Source organism: Myxocyprinus asiaticus, chromosome 21, assembly GCF_019703515.2.
Source record: "Myxocyprinus asiaticus isolate MX2 ecotype Aquarium Trade chromosome 21, UBuf_Myxa_2, whole genome shotgun sequence".
Taxonomy (NCBI): Eukaryota; Metazoa; Chordata; class Actinopteri; order Cypriniformes; family Catostomidae; genus Myxocyprinus; species Myxocyprinus asiaticus.
In genome coordinates this window covers 9,650,428-9,670,131 of record NC_059364.1, presented here as the reverse complement: position 1 = coordinate 9,670,131, position 19,704 = coordinate 9,650,428, and the positions used below count along the sequence as shown (strand labels likewise).

Sequence of the window (19,704 nt, the reverse complement as noted above, 5' to 3'; positions counted from 1 at the left end):
GCAGAATCCAACCAACTGTCATTTCAGGTCAGTGGGCAAACAATAGCTGCAATTCAGGATCTTCCACAATGACCACTAGTATCTCATCATAGGGCTTTGGTTTAACACACAGTAAAGTTGGTGTACTGAATGAACAAGTTGATTGGTTTAATTTCATTATGGCTGTTTCACATTTACACAAATGTTGCATATTCTCAAACATCTGATTATTTTGGTACTGTAATGCCCTCGAGTAGTTTAATCCATGTCCTCTAAAGCGATACGATCTGTTTTGGGTGAGAAACAGACCAAAATGTAACTCCCTTTTCACCATAAATCTTGACATCTGCAGTCTCCTGGACTGTTTTTCACCCAAAACTGATTTCAGCGCTTCAGAAGACATGGATTAAACCACTCAAATCGTATGGATTACCTTTATGCTGCCTTTTTGGACCTTGAAAGTTCTGGACCCCATTGACTTGTATTGTATGAACAAACAAACATCATGTATCCTTCCAAAAATCTTTGTGTGTATTCCGCACAAGAAATCAATTTATATGAATTTGAGGTGGCATAAGGGCGAGAGAATGATGAGAAAATGATATATTATATATTTTTATTTCTATTACTTTAATATAAATAGCTTCCAACTAGCAATAGCAAGTAGCAAATCACGGTTCACAACTGTGACACAAACTTCCTATTTAAATAGGAAATACTTCAACACAGGAAAATAAATTGTGCTCATCAAGCAATTTTGTGATGTCTACTTATTTAACTTTCTTTAAGTAGCATTGGTTTGCTTCAAGATTACAGTGTGTAGCCCTTGACTGTGACTGTCCAGATAGAGATCTCCATTTTTGAAGACAGTGGCACCAGCAGCTCAAGCTCCAGTGGAAGCTCTCCGTCCAGTACCACAGCTCAATGACTGGGGGAGCAGCCCCAGGGGTACGGGTACAGGGTGGCCAGTACGCTCCCCAAAATCCGCATGTTGAAACATGAAAGCACCAGATTTTAACAAAAGAGAGTGAGAGCATAGCTTACTCGCTCTCTTCTTACAAACAGCAAATGCAAAGCCAGGAGCTTTAACTTACACACACTTCCCTTTCCCTCTCCTCACTTCCTTTATTTCCGCCTCCTCTGCATTTCTATTTGTAACAGACAAAATCTTTGCACTGAGTTCATCAAACACCCTCAATGCTTAAATTATGAGGGTTAGCAGATGGGTATAGTAAACAGAGTGCAGATGTTACACCAGATTTACTTTACTGCAAAACCTATTGAGCTGCCTTTCTGCCTACATCGGCAGCTGCCTTCTATGTCATCTTCATAATGGCCATGGAACCTTATAAAAGACTGATATGGAACACTACATAGATAGCAACTCTGCACACATTAAAAAACTGACATACAATTAACTTTAATAGAGTTCGGTGTTAGCATGTTGCTAAGCTAACAATGCGATACACTACTAAGCATAAATCTGACACAAATTTTAGGGAAAAAATAGTCCATTTTTAATTATCTTATACTGTTTTTATTTGTACTTTTGATACAAAATTGATACATACAGTCAGGAATACAAGAAATAAAGTTACACTTAAGAGAATAAACACATTCAGAATCAGAATCAGCTTTATTGCCAAGTATGCTTACACATACAAGGAATTTGTCTTGGTGACATGAGCTTCCAGTGTACAACAATACAAAAACAATACAAAAACAGCAGCAAGACATAGATAATAATAAAAAATAAAACTAATTATACACATACGTACAGACACACACATACATACATACATACATACATACATACACACATACACACATACACATGGGTAGTGCAAATCTAATACAATCTGTTATGTACAGTGCAAATACAAATCTGTTATGTACAGTGCAAATGTTTTTTTTTTTTTTTTGTTTGTTTGTTTGTTTTTCAGAGGAATGAAATGGCAGAAGAGGTTGGATGTGTTGGATAAATATAAGAAAGACTAAACTGTGTATTGCACATAGTTATTGCTCAATGGGGCAATTTAACTGTTCATGAGATGGATAGCCTGAGGGAAAAAACTGTTCCTGTGCCTGACGGTTCTGGTGCTCAGAGCTCTGAAGCCTCAGCCAGAAGGCAACAGTTCAAGAGGTAGTGGGCAGGGTGAGTGGGGTCCAGAGTGATTTTTACAGCCTTTTTCCTCACTCTGGAAGTGTATAATTCTTGAAGGGGGGGGGGCAACCAATAATCCTCTCAGCAGTTCGAACTGTCCTTTGTAGTCTTCTGATGTCTGATTTTGTAGCTGAACCAAACCAGACAGTTACTGAAGTGCAGAGGACAGACTCAGTGACTGCTGAGTAAAACTGTATCAGCAGCGCCTGTGGCAGGTTGAATTTCCTCAGCTGGCGAAGGAAGTACAACCTCTGCTGGGCCTTTTTCACAGTGGAGTCAATGTGGGTCTCCCACTTCAGGTCCTGTGAGATGGTAGTGCCCAGGAACCTGAATGACTCCACTGCTGCCACAGTGCTGTTTAGAATTGTGAGGGGGGTCAGTGTTGGGGTGTTTCTCCTAAAGTCCACAATGATCTCCACCATTTTGAGCGTGTTCACCTCAAGGTTGTTTTGACTGCACCAGACAGCCAGCTGTTCAACCTCCCTTCTGTATGCAGACTCATCGTCATCTCAAATGAGGCCGATGACAGTGGTGTCATCTGCAAACTTCAGGAGCTGGACAGAGGGGTCCTTGGTGATGCAGTCATTAGTGTAGAGCACTGGTGCCCTGGGGGGCACCAGTGCTGATTGTACAGGTGCTAGAAGTGAGTTTCCCCTGTGTCACAAGCTGCTGCCTGTCCGTCAGAAAGCTGGTAATCCACTGACAGATAGACATGGGAACAGAATTGGTCTAGTTTATTCTGGAGTATAGCTGGGATGATGGTGTTGAAAGCTGAACTGAAGTCCACAAAAAGGATCCTTGCATATGTCCCTGGTCTGTCCAGATGTTGCAGGATATGATGCAATTCTATGTTGACAGCATCATCCACAGACCTGTTTGCTCGATAAGCAAATTGAAGGGGATCTAGAAAGGGTCCAGTGATGTTCTTCAGGTGGGCCAACACCAGTCTCTCAAATGATTTCATGACCACAGACATCAGGGCGACAGGTCTGTAGTCATTTAGTCCTGTGATTTTTGGTTTCTTTGGGACAGGAATAATGATGGAGCGTTTGAAGCAGCATGGGACTTCACACTGCTCCAGTGATCTATTAAAGATCTGTGTGAAGATGGGGGCCACGCTGGTGAGACGCCATCTGGGCCTGAAGCCTTCCTCGTCTTTTGTTTCCTAAAGACGCGGCTCACACCATCTTCACAGATCTTAGTGCAGGTTGAGTAGCAGGAGGGGGGAGGAGGGGGGTTGCAGGAGATGTTGGTGTTTGTGTGAAGTGAAGGTCAGAGTGGGTGTGGGGTGTGAGATTGGGCCTTTCAAAGTAGAACACATTCAGTTCGTCAGCCAGTTGTTGGTTCCCTATAGGGTTGGGGGTAGGAGTCCTGTAATTTGTGAGTTGTTTCATGCCACTCCACACTGATGCAGGGTCTTCTTTTAGCCACTCTGATTTCCCTGTTCAGTGTGTTCCTGGCCTGATTGTACAAGACTTTATTCCCACCCCTGTAAGCATCCTCTTTGTCCTGACAAAGCTGCTTGAGCTCTGCTGTAAACCACGGTTTGTCATTGTTGAACTTTAAATAAGTCCTAGTAGGAATGCACATATCCTCACAGAAACTGATATATAATGTAACAGTATCTGTGAGCTTGTCCAGGTCTGTGGCTGCAGCCTCAAAAACACTCCAATCCATGCAATTGAAGCAGGCTTGTAGTTTCCGCTCTGCTTCATTGGTCCATCTCTTTTCAGTCCTTACTACAGGCTTAGCAGATTTTAATTTCTGCCTGTAGGTTGGAAGAAGATGAACCAGACAGTGATCAGAGAGTCCCAAAGCTGCTTTAGGGACAGAGCGATATGCATCCTTTATTGTTGTGTAACAATGATCCAGTATGTTCCTGTCTCTGGTGGGGCATGTGATGTGCTGTTTGTATTTGGGCATTTCACGGGTGAGATTTGCTTTGTTAAAATCCCCAAGAATAATAATAACTGAGTCCGGGTATTGTTGTTCCATGTCTGTGATTTGATCAGCCAGCTGCTGCAGCGCCGCATTCAAACACACGTTTGGCGCGATATACACACTCACCAGAATAAACGAGGAAAACTCCCGCGGTGAGTAGAAAGGCTTACAGTTAATAAAGAGCGATTCCAAATTAGGACAGCACATCCTCTTTAACGTTGTTACATCTGTACACCAACTTTCATTGATATAAATGAATGTTCCACCGCCTCTCGTTTTCCCCGCTAACTCCGCGATGCGATCCGCTCTGAACAGCTGGAAGCCCAGCAGATGTAACGCGCTGTCGGAATGGCTTCACTCAGCCAGGTTTCTGTTGGTGCGGGTGAGGAGATGTAGTTTGTCCGTTTTGTTAGGAAGAGAGCAGAGATTCGCTAAGTGAATACTCGGCAGCACTGTTCGAAATCCGTGCTGACGGAGTTTGACCAGCGCACCGGCTCGTCTCCCTCACCTGCGTCTCTTGAACAGCAGAGCTGCGCCTCCAACTAAAATGTCTAGCAAAACGTCTGAATATTCAAAAACCGGGAAAAGATTGTCTGGTACATGCTGTCGAATGTTCAGCAGTTCGTCTCTGTTAAAACTGACTGGAAAAAGATTACTAAACACAGGACAAACAACAAAAACAACAAAAGAACTGAGGAGCTCCACACCGAGGCAGCCATCCACGGCCTCGTGATATACTGCAAAAGAGACAACAATTAGCGCTGATGAGGTATCAGGAACATAACATTTTTCATTTGTTTGCTAGTTTTTAAATTATGCCACAGTCACTGGCATACATTCAAAAACAGTTTGTTTACCTATATCAATTTTACATCTGCAGTGGCTTGTTTAATATTAATATTATTAATACTAAATAAAACTAATAATTAAAATGTATTAAATAAAATTGTTAATATTGTTGGTAACACTACAATAAGGTTGTTTTCATTAACATTACTTAAATATGCACTCAGTAATTTTTACTATTAAAGACATGAATTGTAATTTTTAAACATATATATATATATATAAAATCATTAGCACTCATATGAAATGAAGAATCCTGTCATATCAGTAACCTTATAAAAGCTGTTTTATTCTACATGGAGAGGGTCCCCTCATGGGGGCTGCCATGTTGAGATCACATGACCAGTCAAATACTACTTGCTTAATCTCAGTAACCAGCCAGTTATTGGACACTTTCACTCTTGGATTAAATTAATCATGTCTGACTGTAATTACTAAATTTCTACAATGGCATCTGTGACTGAAAACTATTGATTTTGTATGATGCTGCATCCACACCACTAGGTGTCACTGCAAGTCCTAGATGACACAAGCAAAAAGTTAATGAGTGCACCTTTAACTACATTAGTTAACATGAACTAACAATGAACAATACTTTTACAGCACTCATTAATCTTGGTTAATGTTAATTTCAAAAAAATATTAATACATTTTATAAAATTAAACAATTTATGTTAACATTATTAAATGCATTATGAACATGATCTTTTATTAACTTAAGTATTTAATTTAATTTATTGAGTATTTTAATTAATATTAACCAAGATTAATAAATGCTTCAAGTAATTATTGCTCATTGTTAGTTCATGATATGTAATGCATTTACTTACTGTATGTTAACAAATACAACCTTATTTTAAAATGTTATATAGTTTAATATTTATACAATAATATTACATATATCGTTTAATATTAATATAAAATATCCTCTTGTTTCTGTCACACCCTTCTGTGTGCCTCTCACCTTGAGGCCCCTGGCACCAATTCCATCCAATTCCATAATCTGTCCTTGCCCATACATTGACTTTGGAGCTAATTATGTTCCAATTGCCCACTCCATAATTTGTCCTTGCCTATACCTCAGACTTTGGTGCTTATTTGGTTTGGACAGTGACTGTGCTCTTTCTCTCTCTCTATTTGTCCCCAGCTTACTGGGCCAAAATTAGCATTGCCTCAGTTCACTGACAATCTTAACCATGCGCAGTGCCCGAAGCTCATGTTCCCTCCTTTAGTTCCACCACACACCTGCACCACAGAGCTTCATTGATTGGTGTTGTGGACAATATGCCCAAAAAAGGTAAAGAGGCAAATGCTAGCCCTTCTGGAAGCATGGTTGCTTATTTCTTTACTTATTTTTGTATGATAAAATCTACCTCCAGTTGGTGCTTGTCCAGGGAGCTGAGGAAGGCAGTGTGGAGAGGAGCAGGTCAAACATGTAAATGGGCCTTAGATAAATTTTATTTTGACTGATAAGGTTCAGAGAAGATTGACTCACCAGCTGTTCAAAATTAGTTGTGAGATGTTGTTCATATCTTGCATATTTGCAAGACTCTCAGACATAATACTGTACAAGAAAGAATGCACACTAAATATTGTCTTGAAAGGAATAACAGCCCTTTCCATGATTGGGCATACTGACTTACCTTTAGTTTAGGCGTTTATATAGAATGTAGAAAGAATTCTACTTAAAAATCTGTGCAATTGTACATAGGAAATATTCATAAGGTGTTAAGTTTGGTCTTCCTTTATCTTGTAGCATTTTTCCCCAGTTTGGAATAAAGAAAGTATGTAACCAATTATTCAATATTTAGGGGACCAGAGGTAAGATAAAATCGGTCATTGAAAACCCCATATTGATTGGCAACTCGTCTATAGTAGATGGCTGAAAAGTTAACATACAGCTTCTGAAGACTTAGAATAGCGCACAAGTCATACAGACTTCTTTTATGATGTTTTTTTTTTTTTTTTTTTTTTTTTTTTACCTTTTTGGAGCTTGGCAGTATAAATCACCATCCACTTTCATTGTATGAAAAAGAGAAGCCCATAAAAACACTTCCTATCATCCACTTTTGTGATTCACAAAGAAAATATTATGGTGAAGAAATTGACGATTTTAATTTTTGGATGAACTATTCCTTGAAAATCATATAGTAATCGTAGAAGATACATGCTATTTTTCTATCCAAACAAGCTTGTTTTAGACATGCATGGAAGGAAACATTCCTTTTTATGTTATTTGAATGTTAAAGTTGATGTGTGTTATTTTTTTAATGTTAAAATTATCTTTCCAGCTTAATGTAGAGTCAACTATACAGTATAATTAAGCCTTTTTATAGGTTGAAAGTACTCTATCAAAGGAGGGGCCAGTTCAGCCCGAGACAGCAACACTGGCTCGACCAATACCGTGAGTTTAGGGCAGGACTATCTGTTTGTACAACCAATGGAAGACAGGGAGTTTTCTGGAATCTGTTTAAAAATGAAAGTGGTGCAGAAATTACACATTTTAACTTTAAGTTCTTTCCTCCTATTATCCCTCTACTTTTCTACTTCTTTATTTTATGCCATTCTTTTGCACTTTATGTTCAGTTTCCCATCTGGCTACAATAAACTCACCTTCTCTAGTGTTTTCCTTCAGCTCAGTCACACATGTGATCTTTAGTACTGTACTGAAGTACACACAGATCTCCTGTGCCTGCTGCCTTCATGTTTCACTGGTGTGGAGATACCCACCCTGGCGCTGGTCTATCGGGACTGTGAACTGCCAAAGAGGTGTCTGTAAATTGTACATGACTTGCACTATTAACGCATGAAAGTGTTTCTGTCTAGATGTGGACACGTTGTTTGGTACCATTATTGAGCGAATGAAAACTGTCTGCAGTTGTTGTTATGATAGAACCATTCTCGTGTTGAATGATGGAATTGGTTTGTTTATTTGTGATATATACAAGGGTGGGGAACCTGTATGTGTATAAAAAAAAAAAAAGTGTGTTAAAGTCAGCATGAAACACTGTTGGCAACCCATTTTACTTCCGATATCTGATGCCCCATAAAGTAATCTGATATACTGTATGTGTGTGTTCATATATGGTTTTCACTAGTAAAAAAGTTCTACATATATGCAACAAATACACTATTTAAAAATGGTAGGAAAATTACAGTTTTCATATATGTAAAATATATTTATATAGATGGATGGACGGACGGACAGACAGATAGATAGATATACTGTATATACTGTATTCTGCATGGGATATTTCCAAGTGAAACAGGTTATTCAACAAGAGCAAATATGCTTGATTGGAGTTGATTTTATCCATCGGGAATTCACGAGATCATGAAAAGTGGTTGTTACATATCAGAATGTACAGTAAGAGGGATCAGCCAAAAAAGAAAGATGTTTCAAAAGCAAAGTTATTACATTTTGATTAAATATTACAAAGACAGACATATTTTTTACAAGACCAGAGCAATAAGACCAGGAACGTGCATTAATAAAGTAAATAGTGTCAATTTTGATTTTATGTTGACTTCAATATTTGTTGGGCTGGAAGGGCATTTTTAGGTTGCTCAAGAAAGTTTTTACAAGTCATTCTGCAAAACCTACAGAGCCCCTTAGAAGATGGCAGTATATATTTTGTATTTTTTTCTGAAACAGTTTTGCGTGCCCACGCATCAGTTTTGCATTCCCTCGCAATAATTTACCATGGTTTTACTACATGATACTAATCATGATATTTGTAGTGAAACCATAATAAAATAATACAGGAAAATGAAAACTATGGTAATAAAAAGCATAATTTTGTGGTTATTTTGGTTTTACCATACAATACCATAGATTAACTATGGTTTTACTATAGTAATTTTATAAACTGAAGTATAATTTATAAATTAATTTAATTATCACACATTTGCACATATACAATGAAATTCTTTTTTTCACATATCCCAGCTAAGCTGGGGTCAGAGTGCAGGGTCAGCCATGATACAGTGCCCCTGGAGCAGATTGGGTCAAGGGCCCTGCTCAAGGGCCCAACAGTGGCATCTTGGCAGTGCTGAGGCTTGAACCCCCAACCTTTAAATCAGTAACCCAGAGCCTTAACCGCTGAGCCACCACTGCCCCCATAGTAACTATAGTTTTTGGTGGAAACCGTGGTTTTACTATAGTAATTTTGTAGTAACTATGAAAAGTACGTACAGTTTTAATACAGTGTAATGTATCCATATAGTAACCATGGTTTTACTATAGATTAGCCATGGTTAATATTGTAGTTACTAAACCATAATAACCACAAGATTATTATTTTTATTACCATAGTTTTCGTTTTCCTGTAATATTACTATGGTTTCACTACAAATATTACTGAAGTAATACCTTGGTAAATGTATTGCGAGGGAACGCTAAACTATTGCGATGACACACAAAACTTATTGTAAGAGCACACAAACTACTGCAAGCGAACGCAAAACTTATTGCAAGGAAACGCAAAATGTAAAAAAAAAAAAAATCCTGCACTGTCCTCTAAGGGGCTTCGTATATTTACTCCCACAACCCGTTTTGACAAAAACCGACTGGAAATCTGAAATGAATGTTTTTTTATTGTTTGTCACAGAGATGGCTCTGCATGGTTTTACTGACTGATTTTGACTCTTATGATGGAGTGTAAGGTGCCCTTAATACAACATTTAGGGTCTGAAAGGGCCCCGGGCTATTCCATACCAATCAGTAAAACATGACATAAAAATGTATGTTACATTAAAAAGACATACATTACCATGTGTTTATATGGACAAGCCTTCTATTTTGGTCAGGCCATACATAATTCATATGACATGTCAGGCAGAGAGTGGCTTATCAGCGCCATGCCATGAGTTTTCTACATTATTCACTTTTCATATAAGTATATATCAACAAACACTTGTGCATGCATGTGTGCATACTAAATGTCTCCTAAAGGAAAAAGGGAAAAGATTATATATATTGAAAATATATAATAGTATAAAATACTTTGATATGGCCAAATTTACATACTAGTTTTGTATTGTAGATTATGTTGTTCTAAACCAATTGTTCATAGGGTATTACTTAAAAAAAAGTAAAAATTGTCATGTTTACCTAATGTTTATTCATAGCATTCCAGTAACTATTTATACTTCCTTTGGGAATACTATAAAATCTGTGTCTCATTGCTGCTATAGAGACAAATGTGTTTTATTATATCTACTAACATACGTTGAAATTAACATTATACAGTATAACAACTGAACAGATATTTTTGCTGTTGTTTCTTTACTACTGTTACATTGCACTGAAAGTTTTTATTTTACAATTTATATAAAAATCTATTTGTCTCCCAAATGTCTAGATGGTCTGGATGTAAGCAGGTATTATATTCTGCTTTTGTTAAGAATGCCAACCAAAATAAAATGTTTTGTTCCTCTGGAAACAGATCAGCTGAACTTTTTCCCATCTGATTTTTTTTTTGGGCATGATGTGTGCACTGTTAATGAACATTGCTTTGTTAGAATGATCTACATAAAATCCACTCCTTAACCATCACATCAGGCCCTTTCACATGACTTGTGTCAGGGCTTCAACACAATTCTCAATGCAAGTGTCATGTGCTGATTTGACCTCTACATGAAAAGCGCTTCAGATAGTGTCACTGAAGGTTGTTTAAGAGGCATTTATGATCTTGTCATAAAGTTTGACCATGTTTAAAAATGGTCAAACTGTATTACAAGATCTTAAAAGCCTCCTATTCTTTTTTTTTTTTTTTCAAATGTAACCATTTTTAAACATGTTTTGTTGATTTGTACTCTAAAAGACATTATTAGTGAGGCAACTTGAAAAAACAAAATCTGTCATCATTTACTCATCCACAAGTTATTCCAAATCCATATTACTTTCTTTCCTACGTGAAACACAAAAGAGAATTTTCATTTTTGGGTGAACTATCTCTTTAATTCAAGATCCAGCTAACACACACTCTTTCCAAAAAGGGATTATTATCTCCATTAGACATTAAGCAACATTACTGTCTACTGAAGAAGTCATATGTTCTTATTTCAGAGGAAATGATATTGCCCTTGATGTGACAGATGAACATTCTCTGCCAGAGATGGATATTTACAGTTATGACTCTGCATTTTGTTCTGCTCTTTTATAGTGCACTTGCATTGAGTCTGCTCTTGCCCCAGAATATTGATTCAAGAACAAAGATTCATCGGCAATAATATATGAAAGCCTTGTGATTTTTAAATTAGTTGCTCTATGTGGATTATTTCAAAATTTGTACATTTTAAATCATTCAGTAAATATTTTGTTGTTCTGAGGTTCATTTTCAGATTTGTCTCAAAAATAAAAACATAGTGCAATAATTCATTTACAATGGAAGTCTTAGGAGAAAGTTTTTAGTTAAAGCACTTTAAAAGGTGCACTCAGTAATTTTTTCCTCATTAAAAAAGTTTAACTCCTAAAGACATGAATAGTCATTTTGCAATATATGTCAGAAATCATGACCACTCACATTAAAAAGAAGACTCCAGTCATATCAGTAACCTTATAAAAGCTGTTTTATTCTACATGGAGAGGGTTCACACATGGGGGCTGCCATGTTAGAATCACATGACCAGCCGAATACTACTCGCTTAATCTCAGTAACCGTCCTGTTATTTGACACTTTCACTGAATACTACATTTCTACAATGGCATCTGAAACTGAAAACTATTGATTTTAAATTATGCTGCATCCAAGCCGCTAGGTGTCAGTGTAAGTCCAAGACAAACAAAGACAAAAGTTACTGAGTGCACCTTTAAGTTATTCAATAAATTATTTGTTACATTAATTGGTCTGTAAAATTGTCCTTTAAGACGTGACTATTTTTCTGAGACAGCACTAAGTACGCCTTGTTGGTTGATAACCCTGGAAAAGTGTAAACACTGACTCTCTTTTTTTACAATTCTGTTTGGTAACACTATAGTGGCACATGAATTGCAGACTTCACCTTAAAGCTCATTTATGTTCACAAATTTGTGTTACATTTGCAACTTCTACTGAGAAAAATAAACAGTATGGTCAAAAAACAAAGAAAGGTTTCTTAAAACTTCAGAGTACTATTATTTTGGAGAATGATAAAAGGCAACAAAAGACAACAAAATTAATCACTTAAATGAACTAAAATTATTTCAAGGCCAAGCAAGAGTTTTTTCCATGAGTGTATATATTTTTTATGTAAACACTCAGGTCAGGGTGAGGAGCTTGATATGCTGTTGATTTCAAATGTAGAAAGCAAACGTCAAACTCTTGTCAACAAAGAGGAAAATCAAAATCACACCCTTGTTAGAACGCAGACCAACTCTGAGTTCTGAACTTTTAAAAAACTGAAACAGGAATGAAAAAAAAAAAATTGAAAGACTTATTGTTGTCTGAGAACCATACAATAATCATATAGGCTGAATTGATCCAAGTTTTCTCAAATTTGTGCAAGTTCACTTTAAATAAAGTGACAATCATTTTGAAACTACTAGGAAATGTTCTGTTCAGAAGATTCCAGTTTCTGACATGAGTACAGATGGATGGGCCAATAAAATGCTGAGATGATCTCATAGCAGGTCTGTGTTCTCATCTGTTCAGATGAAGCAGCTCTTTCCATTCAGGGCTCGGAGTGAAGCTGTTCCTACAGTGGCAGTTAATAGAGCTGTGTTCATTATGCAACATGTGCTCACATACTGCGCTCTGCTGACACTCGTTAACATCTGAACATTCACTGAGGACAAAGCCAATGGAACAGAGCCTATTGCCAAAGAGGAGACACCTGGCCATATATTATTTTAAAAAGCTTTTGGAGAGCAGGTGCTTTAATTCATATGAATAAATTGGGAATTGCATTTATGTCTCTCTTTTCAGCTTTCTCCTCTACTTTTAAACTAATTTTTAATTTCAGTTCAGTATATTATGTTGGCTTGACAAAGTTCCAAATTCAAAAATGCCAAAAATCACATAGACTTAAATTGACAAAATGTAAAAACGGGCCAAGACTAATTAACGGCGGAATGTTCGTGATTTCAAACTACAACTGTTCAACCAAGCAAGATTAATTAAAATGAATGTGGCTACTGATTTTTTTTTTTTTTTTTTACCCATAACAAAAATTCTATAGTTTGTTTTATACAAACCATAGTCACATTATACTCTTCAGTGAGTCATCCATGGTCTATTCTGTGGCGATTCTTACAACGAAAAATGCTATTAAGTACCAAGCTATCAGTTTTCCTCCTGTGTATCTGTTCTGTTCTAATGCCCTCTGATTGTAGGGGTAAAATCTGGTTTTGTTTACCTTCAGATATTCCAAGATATGACTTCAATCAATGTTTCAAACATAAAAAGCCAACATTTCCATTAGAAGTACAATTCTATCAGAAAGACTCGGGATGATTGGAATCAATACGAATCAAGAGAAACTTATATAATTTGGCGTAAGCCCTGTCCTACGGTTCAGTGCTAAGATACTTGCTTGAACCGTCAAATCCTGCCGGAGGCGATGATGGCAGGTGAGCGAAGCCTACCCCCACCCAGGACAGGACCTAAACTGTTGGTGATGGGGAGGAGGGGAGTTAAAACAACAGAAGTATGTGAACAATGAGAGACAACTGTGCAGGCTTATAAAGCGGAGGCTCTATTGTGATTGGATGAGATGCCAGATAAAATGAATCATGAGATCTTCCTGCTAGAACTATGCTTTCGCTTCCACTTCCAACTCCAACTAAAATTACTTGTTCAAAAAAACCTTATATTTAGGCCTATGTGTTCGTTTATTATAGTTATTTCTTTTAAATGTGTCATTTAAATTATTTCAATAAACTATACAGACAGAAATTAAGGAATAACGGAATATAAATCAGAACCCAGTTGTACTCATCATTTGCAGTGGTGGATGCTGTTTTTATGACATTGTGGTAGCATTAAAAACTATTTCATTCAAGTTATATCCATATGAATCATCCAGTGGCACCTGCAGCTGTATGCACTGTGCTCCGATTGAAACATTTTCTTTATCAACTCAAAACAAGCCTGCACTGAGATCACTAAAGTGAAAAATATTCAATTATACATCAGACACATTCCCTGAACATGTTAGGTTGGCATAATGTAACCTAACTCATAAGTAACGTAACAAATAACTCTCCATACCTTTTTAATTAGTTTTGTTACTTTAAGTAGTAACACAATGGGGCCTGGGTAGCTCAGCAAGTATTGATGCTGACTACCACCCCTGGAGTCACGAGTTCGAATCCAGGGTGCGCTGAGTGAATTCAGCCAGATCTAAGCAAAAAATTGGCCTGGTTGCTAGGGAGGGTAGAGTCACATGGGGTAATCTCCTTGTGGTTATGACTAGTGGTTCTCGCTCTCAATGGGGCGCATGTTAAATTGTGCGTGGATCGTGGAGAATAGCATGAGCTTCCACATGCTGTGAGTCTCCGTGGTGTCATGCACGGCGAGCCACGTGATAAGATGCGCAGACTGACTATCTCAGAAGCGGAGGCAACTGAGACTTGTCCTCCGCCACCCGGATTGATATGAGTAACCGCGCCACCACGAGGACCTAGTAAGTGGTGGGAATTGGGCATGCCAAATTGGGGAGAAAAAAACAAAAAATAAAAAAAAGTAGTTATGCAACATTCTGACAAGTTAGTTTTATGAGTAATGTTCCTAAACACTGCAACCAACCAACCATCGTCCGTCCAACCAACAAACCAACCAACTGACTGTCCAAACAACCATTTAACCAACAAACCGTCTGTCCATCCAACCAACCAACAAACCAACCAAGCGACTGTCCAACCCACTCTTCAACCAACCAATCAACCGTTCAACCAACCAAACAAACGTCCAACCTACAAACCATCCGTCCAACCAACTAACCAAACGTCCAATCAACCAAACAACTGTTCATTCAAACTGTTCAACCAACCAACCATCCGTCAAACCATCCAACCAACCGTGTCTGTCTGTCTGTGTGTCTTCCTGGCCTTTATAACCTTTAAACCTCCAACTTTTAAAGTCACTATTCACTTACAAATAAAAAAGGTGAAGAGCTTTTAAAAATTCACCTTTTGTGTTCCACAGAAGAAAGTCATATGGGTCTAGAGAGACATTAGTGTGAGTAAATTATAACAGAATTTTCATTTTTCAGTGAACTGTTCCTTTTAAGATTGTGTGACCATTTTTATTAATAATCCACCCTGAGAGATGTAGTATTTTACTGTTGGTTCCAAAAGGTTAGTAACAGAGTAACTGGTAAGGTAATATATATATATATATATATATATATATATATATATATATATATATATATATATATATATATATATATATATATGAAGAAGAACAGGTACAGTAAGTGACTAGTCCAGAGCACTTACCCATGCACAGCCCCTGAGCATTCACAATAAAACTCCAGACACTGACATGAAAAGAAATCCTCCTGTATTCAGACATTTCTAGATTAATTAATTGAGATCAAGGAAATCACAATGTACATCTGCGGGAGAATCAGTAAAGAGCAAGCAATATCTTATAAGAGGGAATTCTTCATGCTTCCGCTTGTTACATCCCAGCTTAATCTTGAACATGATTCTCTCAATCTTCACAGCAGAGTTTATTTATTATTTAAACACTCAGCCTGCAGAGCTTTCAAAAGACATTTGTTCAACAAAAAGAGGATGAACATGATGCAGTCTCCATGACTTACTCTTTGGTTCCTGGCTGGATTTAGTTACTTCAAATATTATGGTTTGACTGCTTTTGGATCACTCCTCTCAAAGCCAACCATGTTGGCTTTGGCTAATGGTGTTTAACCTCAGAGACTAACACTGATTTTGTTGTGTCTGTTGTAGGATGTACCATCCAGCTTACAAATCTAAATATGTGCTGTTGCAATAGGATCTGTTGTCAGACATGCTTAGCAATGTTATGAGTTCAGTTCAAGGCTACGGCATGTTGTTGGGTGATCTAAGGAAGATGTTGACCGTTCAATGCCTTTGACTCATTCTTTCACATTCAAAAATAATCAGTCGACCACACACTGAGGCTGGAAAACATTGCACAAACTCAAGTCTTCTGAGTTATAGCTTCAAGCATTCCTAACCACTCCTTTAAATTACAATGTCAAACTTAACCAATGTCAAATAGGATAATAATTTTGGCCTGATTAAGGGATATTGACTAAAATATTAATAATTAAAGGGACAGTTCAACCAAAAATGAAATTTCTGTCATCATTTACTCACCCTAAGTGTTGTTCCAAACCAGTATGACTTTCTGTCTTTCGTGGAACACAAAAAGAGATTTTAGGCAAAATGTTATGGACTGGCAGCCTCATTCACCATTGACTTTGTATGGAAGAAACAATGCAATGAAAGTGAATGGCGTCGGAGGTTGCCAGTCCATCACATCTCCTTTTGTGTTCCACACAAGAAAGTCACTGAGTTTAAAATGACATGAGTGTGAGTAAATGATGACAAAAAAATCATTTCTGGGTAAACTATCCCTTTAATAAAGAAAAACATCCCAGCTGCTAGATAATTACCTGTAAGCTGACCAAAGCTATCTGTGGTCAGAATCTGACAAAGTATTTTTTTAAATCAACCCAGTGTGATTCATATTTGTCTAAACAAATAAACAGAGACCAGAGAGTAAAAGACAAAAGCCCAATTCTTTATTCCATTGTAGCCAAATTACTTCAGATGTCTTCCGGTGTTTTGATTCTCTGAATCAAGCCATTCTGGTTTGAGGAACTCCAATGGCAGAAAACACATCATAGTCAGAGATTTTTAGACCTCTCAGGCAGAGTTATTCTTCCATCAAGAAAAGATTCTACCAGCATCAATTTCAATCCTGTTCTCTTCAATGGCATTGTGCCTTTGCTCTTTTTTTTAATCCCATCAATATCTGATTAGGCCAGTACTGTGCTGAAGCCAATCTGTCTAAAGAACAGCTATAGGGAACTTAAATCTGGCCAGGAGATTAATAACATATTTTTATTACACAGCTGACTATAAATCAGACACTGCACAATGGTCAAAGACATACGTCTAGCACATGTTTACATAGAGAAACAATTCAAAACAGCAAAGATGGATGCTAAAAAAGCATTCAGTTAAAAAAATGATTGACCAATTCATCAATCTGTGAGTCCCTTCACAGATGTCCCTGTGGCATTTTGCACATTTTTCAGAGCAAAATATTTTGTTAAATGCTGCTGCTCATCATTAAGTTATCAATTTATATAATCTGGGTGTTTTTAGTTTTATTTGTTGTATTTAGTGTAAAGTCTGTTTAATGCTGTCACCCTTATTGAGATCCTTGTTTTTATATTACATGCTAAATACTGCCTAAATAAACCAATATACCATCTATTATTTACCACCAGATAAATATTTTAAAAAGATATTTATTTAATGGCTTCATTAGCTTAGTAACGTTTTATTAGTAATGTGTAGTGTAATTACTAAGAAAATATATTTTTAAAAGTGTTGCTTGACTGTTGTTATATGATTCATACGAGTAGTTTTTACCTTGGAAAGCTAAAGATTCAAAGTAGCTTTCCGACAGTGGTATAAATTGCCTATGCCTAAGTGGCTTTGGATAAAAGCATCTGCTAAATAAATAAATGTCAAATGAAATGAAAAACAAATTTCATTTCAACACTGATTGAGTGGTTTAGCAAACATTCTGAATTGTTTCACCATCACATCAAATAGCTGAAACTGTTCCTAACTTTCCACAGACATTCAGATGCTAAAAAGGGTCAGAGAGTCACTGTGCAGTGAGATGTATTTCTTCAAGTACTTATGGTAAAGTTAGGTCATTCTCACTTTTCATGAAAACATGTTGACGTATACAGTGCAGCTAGTACCTTTGTAAATGGAAAAGACATAAAACCATCTTGATGAAAAGTTGACCTGTGTGATATGTCTTTCAGTCTAGTGTCTGGATACAACGTCTCTCAGTAACCTTGCTGGCTGATCGCCCAGTAATGGCCAGAACAGAGCACCTGGATAAACAGGTACGTCAGTGGCGTGAGCGCTATGTTCCGCTAGTACTGAACCATGATATGCATGGCCCAGTGCCACCCGAGTTGACATCCTTACAATCACCCCAGCACAGTGCTCTTTGAAACCCAGACCCAGCCTTAGGAATCAAATGTTGCATTCAAAGACAACAAACATGCAGCAACCTCACATCTCAGCAGACTTTCCTTTCTAAAATATCTGATCTTAGCTTCAGTTTTCTCTTTTAGTTTTCTCTCTGCCTGGTCATTCTCTTTATCTCTTAAGCCCATGGAGCTATAAAATACCTGGAGAGAGCTATCCGTTAGCATCCCCATTCATCTCTATGACTGTGCTCAGCTAGCAAAATGGAGGCTGCCATCTCAGTTCCGGGATCGGGTGTCATGTCAGAGAGTCACTGTGCAATGGGAATAGAATATAAATCAATTTCACGATTATAAGAGCCCTTCAAAAACAATCCGTCACTGGATGAGGATGTGCTATAATGTAATGAAATAATTTAAATCGAAATGGTTCTTTATAATTTAAGAAAAAATATTTCTTCATAAAACACGGCTACTTTTGAATGGCTGTCTATGGAGAAACATGCTTTTTGCCATCGGGTGGTGTAGTTCCAGCATCTACCAGCAAGTGCTAACAGGGACCTGCTAACCAGCCAATTCCTGACCCCCTGCTTAAGCCCCGTTCACACCGCCAGCGACATCACGTGAGACAGCGACACCATCCCATTCATTTTCAATGAGAGCACCATTTGTCACAGTGGCAACACGAGCTGTCGCGACCACTGGTGACTGAGATCGCCGTTGGGAGCTTCAAGACAAGTTGAGGAAATTTCAACTTTATGCAAATGACGAGCAACATTCGCGAGTGACTACCAACGAGAGAAGACAGCGGAGCTCACATCATCCGTCTCCAGGCAGGGTGAGTGTGAGATACTGGAGTCGACTCGAGTGCAGGCAAGACGGAGGAGAAGTTAAAAGTTTCTGTGAGCGATTTCACTGTTCTATATCATCTGTCTGTAACCACACACATAGTTATGGCCTAATAAAATGTGTCGGCATTCTGATTGAGTTTGATTCATATGTTGATATAACGTTCATCTTGTTTAATGATATGATGCATTAAGCACAGCTGCAGGTTATATAAAATGCTCTCCCCTGCAGAATGTGCTACTATGTCCAGTTGTGCAGTCCACCAATAACATTAAAGTGGCGGCAGAAGTAACAACACCCACCAGCAGCGATACAGATCCTAGCAGTCTAGCAGCATACCGCCCGTGGTGTGAACGGGGCTTTAGACTAACTCTGAGTCTGAATATCTGAAATGTCTCTGAGCCCCTACAAGAGAAAAACTCCATTAGCCTCAGGTAACCTGTCTGAGATATACAGTAGACATGCTGTTCTCGAGTTGACCCAAGCTCGATACACCTGGTTACATTTGGTTTTGAGATGCTGAGACTTTCTGGGTCAATTAGCACTGAATAAACATTCACGAATGTACTGTACATATGTGTTTCTTTGTTTAGAATTGGAGACAGATGGTTCTTCAAGAACCATGAAGCAAAATGATAAACACCACCAAAAAGTACTCAACTTTATTTTACACGTGGATCTCAAATTATAGTGAATTCTCAAAAAAGCAACAACTATTCACTCAAAAATCAAAATGCTGGATCAACATTGGCATCGTTTCTTTGAATATG

The 19,704-nt window shown here is 37.7% G+C and overlaps 2 protein-coding genes across 2 annotated transcripts in view; one reads left to right on the top strand and one right to left on the bottom strand.

The window, feature by feature from the left end:
* LOC127412436 (golgin subfamily A member 7B-like) overlaps positions 1 to 10,385 on the top strand; it is a 46,582-nt gene extending 36,197 nt beyond the window's left edge. The window contains exon 5 of the mRNA XM_051648782.1: positions 824 to 10,385. Coding sequence (XP_051504742.1) covers positions 824 to 907 — 84 coding nt within the window. The 3' untranslated portion in view covers positions 908 to 10,385. The remainder of the gene's footprint in view (positions 1 to 823) is intronic.
* The window catches only part of LOC127412425 (cartilage acidic protein 1-like), a 72,848-nt gene that overhangs the window by 9,781 nt on the left and 43,363 nt on the right, over positions 1 to 19,704 (bottom strand). The window lies entirely within an intron of this gene.